The following is a 6709-nucleotide window of genomic DNA, read 5'->3' as shown; positions in this document are numbered from 1 at the left end:
GGCATCACAGTCACAACTGTTTCCGTTATAGCTATTTTCTTTTTCTGTTTAAATTTGCATTAAATCACAGAACAAAGCTTTCCTAGAATAGAGGGAAACCTATATCTACAACAATTGAAATAATTTAAGCCTCAGTCGGCCAAAGAAGGAATTCATTCAGGGTAAGTAACTAGTATTGACTTTACCACATTTCTAATTTTTTCTTCAAAATTTCCAAAATTTGAATTTAGGGTTGGTGTGAAAAGGGTTGTCATGCCACTAGTCAACTTTGGGTGTTGCACCATGGTTATTCTTTTCCTAAGTCTTGAGAGAGATGAGATGAGATTTGAGTTATAAGATCCTTGACGGTTAAGCTATACGGGTGAGGCATGAGTGAGGTGATTGGTTGGGTTGAAGTCATGGGTGGGGTTTGTTGTAGGATGGGCAAGGAAAAAGAACAGAGGTGAAAAACAAGAGAAAGGTTGGGATGATCAGGTGGTTGAGGGATAATTGTTGTGTTACTTTTGCTTGTGTGATATGGAATGTACTTAAAATTAAATGCAAAACATAAGCAAAGATTACGTGCAAGTGCACATGATCACAACAAGTAATATAGTGATGAGTTGAGTTTGTCAATTCGTCAAGGAGTTAGTTTGCTATTTGTTACTAATTACTAAAATTGTAACAAGCTAAGTTCTATCCAAGTAACAAAAGGGACAAGTTGACGAAATGAAATGAAATTTACTCTAAAAGTCTAAAGTAACCTAAAAATTGCAAATTAAAGGTGTAGTGAGGAAACAATGTAATTAAAGCCTAGGACTATGGTTTCAATTATTGCCTTGTAGGGATACAAGATCAATTAACTACCTACTTTTTATGAGAATCAATGTTAGTCTAGGTTTTTTGAGCATGCATAATACTCCGTCGAGTCATCACACAATTGCCTAGCTTCATTAACTATCTATATGTCTAAAGAAAATTAACTAAAGCTAAGTTCACTAAGTTTAGGACGAATATTGACTATGTATGATTAATAGGTATACGTCTATGCTATTAATTAATCACCCACTTAATTTCTTAACATGGAATGAATATACACTACTAAAATTTAGGTCTTTTTAGATTATCTTTGTCACGCATCATCTAAAACCCCATACTCAACTTGTTGGTGACAAGCAACAAATGAGACGTAAGCATAAATTTGAATAAACATTGATATTCTCATAAAAGCAAGTAAAAATCAATCCAAAGTATTCCAACTACACAATAGCATCCACCATAATCATAGATTAAAAGTTCTAATTCAACATGTTCAAGAGGAAAATACACATTTCAGCAAAGAAAAACCTTGTTCTACACAAAGAGTTAGAAAGCGAAAATGATTTGTTGCAGCTTTTTAATCCTCCAGCTCTTGATTTCTTTTCTTTTTTCCTTTTTGGTTCTTGCCTTCTTTTGCCCAAAATGGTCTCCCCAAATCCTCTTTTTGTCAACTCAAAAAACATGTATTTTTACCCTCCACTTTCAACTCTAGCCATAAAACCCTATGCAAAATTTTTTTTTTTATTAAATGACGTGTTCTTGCTGCAGCCAAAATGGATTCTCGCTGCAGCGAGAAAGTCTCAACATAGAGCTATTTTCATTATATTTCTCGCTGCAGCCAAAATGGATTCTCATTGCAGCGAGAAAGCCTGACTTAGAGTTGTTTTCTTCATGTTTCTTGCTGTAGCCAAAATGGATTCTTGCTGCAATGAGAAACTCCCTGACTTGAGTTGCTGAAAATCTCGCTACAGCCAAATGAATCTCACTGCAGCGAGAAACTTGCTGTCTTGCACTATGCAGTCTGCTACTATTAGTCAATTTCCTCTACATTTTTTACCATGATACCTTCTGAATTGGGTAAAGTGATGGACATCAAAGTTTTAACCCTTCCTCTTAGCTTTCTGTAGGTCCAAGAATCGTGTTGATTGGAGTTCTGTAGCTGAAGTTATAGTCAAAAGATTGTAACATGTTCAGAGGCCAACTTAAGCGAAAGTGCATAATCCTTTGCAAATTTGACATCTAAGCTCTTTTGCACCTTCACCAACATATAACACAATCAATAGAAGGTACAAACAAGACTTAATAACATGAAAATAGACTCAAATTACTTAATTAAACTACTAAAGTATGCATCAAGTAAATACTAAGAAAAATGTAAAAACAAAGCCTACATTAATTAAAAACAAGAAGACATTAGTCATTTTTAGGCTTAAAAGAATGCAAGATAACTCTATAAAATAGAATTATAAATAACGCCATATCATGACATCAAATTCAATATCACAATAACAAGAATATGTCAAAGTTAGTGCAGTCAAATATCATATCAAAATGAATAATGCTCATATATCAATATAAATAATGAAAAAATTTGAACATCGATATATATTGTAAAATGTAGAGATTCAATTTTTATAAATTATTATACAAAAATTAGATTCACCACAGTTTGTAATTTTTTATGGAGTAATGCAATTTTATTGGATTAGAATTTTATAAACACATTTTTACATATTTGGACAGTGAAAATCTCAAATTGTGATTGTTTTAAGAATATAATAACTACAAATAAATTTTTAAAATTTTCTGTTGCTAACTTGTTTCTGTGCTTGAGTTGAGGCTACAATATATTTACATTAGTTAAGCTTTAGATTTCATTAACATAAAAAAAAATATATTTTATATTGAATTAAATGATTTTTTAGATTCACGTAATATTTATATTTGTCTACAAAGAGGCACCTTGGTGGTTAAAACTTAAAATTCAATTTGAAAGATCAATGTCGAATTTTGAAAAATGAGAAGTCAAATTTACAAGATGAGAGTATATTACCTAAAATAAAGATTTTCATTGAGTACGACTGGGTATTTAAGTATTTTTAATTAAGTACAATTAGGTAGTTAAGTATTTTTTATTAAGTATAATTAGATATTTAAGTATTCACACCATCTTCAATATGTGAGACATTTTTTATGGGATAAAACTATTAGACTCAGTGGGTTAGAAGAGATAAACACTTTGCAAGTTATGGTGTGGAAAGTTGGTTATGTAAATTGTACCATTATTAAGAAGTTTTTCCACAAAATAAGATTAAAAAAAAGTTCTCTTGTTACATATTATAGTATATTGTTAGTATATTTGTTAAAGTGATATTTAAGAGTTTAAGAGGATAATTTTGTGGATCTATCCAAGAAAAAACAAGAAAGTAAAAAGCTAAATTTATAAAAAAAATTTCCCAAAGATTCCACCTTTTGGTGGATTGGAACCTCCAATTTAAGGAGAGTGATGACAAATATTTACATAAATCATCCTAGAAAGGCATCATTGTCAACTAGTGAGCCGTGAGCCCAGCAAAATATGCTAGTGGTCCAACCATTGCAGCATTGATGTATGTAGCAGGCTCAGAGTGGCTATAGTCAGATCGATCATCTGGGTACCCATCGTTCTGATTTGGACCTCCAACAATGGCTCCAACCAAAATGTTAGGGTTCTGGTTTGATGAGTAGAAGAATGGCTGGAAACCACCATCACAGCCTATGCTCTGAGGGTGGCTCGCCAAGGATGGCAATGAAGAGCCTCTGTGATGAATTCTCTTGGGAAAATTAGGTCCAAACCCAACCATGTAGGACATTTTTATTGGGTTCTCTCCCAATATGTAATCCACCTGAAAAATATATAAAAAAAAATTAATATAAAACCCAAAAACCCATTACTTAAAATAGAAAGTTTGGGCAAATTGGCCATGAGTAACTACTAACCTGTCTTTTTGCAAGGCCTATTAATGAGTTCGGAGAGACCATGAGATTGCCACAGTTAAAGGTCTGCCTTCGGGCTTTCATGTACTTGCCATATGTGGTAAGTAAAAATGTTATGGATGTAACGTATTGAAGGTTGCTTTGAGGTAGCTTGTACATTAGCCCTCCTGTATTGGATTGAAGAACCTAGTATTAATTCAAGATTTGCACTCCTTTTCCAGCATTTTGGGTAGATGCACACTATTTTTACGTCCTTAAGACATTTTTCATATATTTTCTTTTCTCTTTGAAATCGATTCCCTTAAATCTTAACATTGATCCGATTTAAAAACTACAGTTCTTCTCTTTTTGTGAGATCGATCCCACAAAACAATAAAGCAATAAATAGTAAAACTTTTCTAAATGGATCAAACCATATTAATCCAAGAATGGGAAAAGCAATGCATTCCCCTGAAATTGAAACAGCTATGTATTACCTTGGGTGTATTGGGTAGTTGAATAAGGAGAATTAGGCAAGATCCGGCACATAAAACTTTCAGCTTCTTGTTTGTATTGCTCAAAGTTTTTATCATTCTCCACCAATGCACGCTGCAAATCAACAACAACTTAGTGTCAACAACATAATAATTCGACCACAAAAGACACATCAACAGAGCCATCAAAAGAGCCTGAGCTTGCTTGGCATTGGTTTTAGAATGAAGTTGTTACCCTTGCTAAAAGAACATGAGCACCAGCATATTTGTTGTCCCAACTGAAGAGGTCCGGTTGGTCATCAGCTCCCAATGTTTTCAAGAAATTATAGTAATAAGCATCATTTGTCGCCCTCAGCAACCATGAAGCTCCCCACAGCAACTCATCCTGCAATTTATAGACATATAAAGAGTGATACCAAAATTTACCCAACTCAAGACTAGTATTAAAAATTTTTCACAAACTCGTCCCATAACCAAATGCAGGGTACCCGAACCCTATATTTTTGGGTCGACACCTGTGGATACCCGTATAAAATCTAACTGGTGAAGTTGTTCCATCATACCTTATATCCAGAATATGAGCAGTAAAATGGGCATACTGCTGATCCAAGTGAATCACTGTAAGCACCACGATACTGGATTGCGAAAGCCATGACTTTCCTAGCTGTTTCACGTAACAAGCTTGAGTATTTTGGGTCTATTTTTCGGAAGACCATGGAGGCAGCTGCCAGTGCGGCAGCCGTCTCAGCAGCAACGTCGGAGCCAGGGTTGCTTGGGGAGACGGAGTACGATGTTCGAACGGTGTCCATGTCCTCAGGCCGCTCCCAGCACTTATGGTCCGCATTGGGGTCACCAACGCCAACATAGAGCTTACCTGGCTTGGCATTGGCACATTTGACGAGATAGTCTGTAGCCCAACGGATTGCAGCCCTCGCCTCCTGCAACTGGGGCCCCATTCTCTTGCCATATTCGAGCGTGCTCCATGATAGCATCGTGGTGGTGAACGCCATGGGAAAGTTGAACTTGACATTGTCTCCAGCGTCGTAGTACCCTCCTGTTAAGTCCACCTGCATTTGAATTTGAAGTCAATTAGTCCATTTACAAGAAATCTGTAGTACCCTCCTATAGTTATAACACAATGGACAAGTGGGGAATCTAACATACATGCTCAAGAAGACCATCAGAAAGTCCAGAATTGGACCTCCAAGTGATCTGCTGGTTGGCAGGGAGCCTGCCGGACCTCTGACCTTGGAAAAACAGAATGGACTTAAGCAGGGCCTCTTTGTAATTTGGATTTCCATGGACAGTATTCAGCAGCAGTGGAGACAAGAAAAGCAAGAGACAGAGAAATGATACACTGCTGCTGGTTGCCATTGGTGACTTGCTTAAGTGAAAGCAATTACCAACTTTTGATTGATTAGTTTTGGTGCCTTGTTTCAACATATGCATGCCCTTCTTATAGGAGAAATGAATGTGCCCCAATCTCAATAGCGCAAAATCAGGCTTTTATACCCCAGAATCACTATTCTTTATTCTTGTTCAGAATCTTCATTTTAAAGTATTCTCTTCTCTTTTTCTTTCCAAAGACAAAGAAGAACAGGTTTTCTGGTAAGTTCAGACCTCCTGTGCATTGTACATGTCAACAGCTTAAGGTATACAGGATAAGGAAAGTAGTCTACGCAAATCAGCTGCTGATTGATTGCTTTAACATTAATTAATTGGGTTGACTAATTGGTACTGGCAGTCAGGACTGATTTCATCCCCCAACTCGCTAGCTTCAACTCTTTTTCCAATTTTCCTGATTATCGGCTCACTTGTCTATCTTCAGTTTTCACCCCTAGTAATCATGAAATTAATGAATTTTACAATTTATATTTTCCTGATTATCGGCTCACTTGTCTGTCTTCAGTTTTCACCCCTAGTAATCATGAAATTAATGAATTTTACAATTTTAAAGGAAAATTAAAATGGAAAGAGTATTAATCAGCATATATGACATAATGGTTTCGTTTATAAAAATCAGACAACAAATCAACATAAAATTGAACAAAATCCACACACGTTACAATATTTTAATAAATATTTTCTTATATATTTATCAAAAGTTGTAATATTATTTTTGCAATAAAAACATTTCCTATAATAATATTCTCTATAATCATATTACATTGTGAAACCAGAACGTCAATTTAGACTAAATTCTTAAGTCATTATATTCTTTTACATTGCTTGTCAATAAAAAAAGAGTCTTCCCTCCTAGAGTCGGATTCAAATGACAATATGGGAAATCAACGGAAAACAAATGCTTGTCCATTGAAAAATTTGGAGAAACAGGGCAAGGCTTTTATCACCTATCAAGTACAATTAGATTCCCCAATCATGATGGCACATCAACAACGTCAGACAATATTGGAAACCGTAGGACCATTGGGATAATTAATGTAATGGGAAAAGTCATGCAC

The 6709-nt window shown here is 35.2% G+C and overlaps 1 protein-coding gene across 1 annotated transcript; it reads right to left on the bottom strand.

The window, feature by feature from the left end:
* LOC18592921 (endoglucanase 9) lies at positions 3215 to 5865 on the bottom strand. Its single transcript, XM_018125314.1, has 6 exons — positions 5412 to 5865; positions 4811 to 5314; positions 4483 to 4632; positions 4251 to 4362; positions 3778 to 3941; positions 3215 to 3683 (listed from the first exon to the last, which is right to left on the bottom strand). Exons 1-6 carry the CDS (start codon positions 5694 to 5696, stop codon positions 3351 to 3353), a joined length of 1548 nt encoding a protein of 515 aa, XP_017980803.1. The 5' UTR covers positions 5697 to 5865; the 3' UTR covers positions 3215 to 3350.

Source organism: Theobroma cacao, chromosome 8, assembly GCF_000208745.1.
Source record: "Theobroma cacao cultivar B97-61/B2 chromosome 8, Criollo_cocoa_genome_V2, whole genome shotgun sequence".
NCBI lineage: Eukaryota > Viridiplantae > Streptophyta > Magnoliopsida > Malvales > Malvaceae > Theobroma > Theobroma cacao.
The sequence above is the reverse complement of the archived record's forward strand: the minus strand, read 5'-3'. Positions and strand labels throughout refer to the sequence as shown.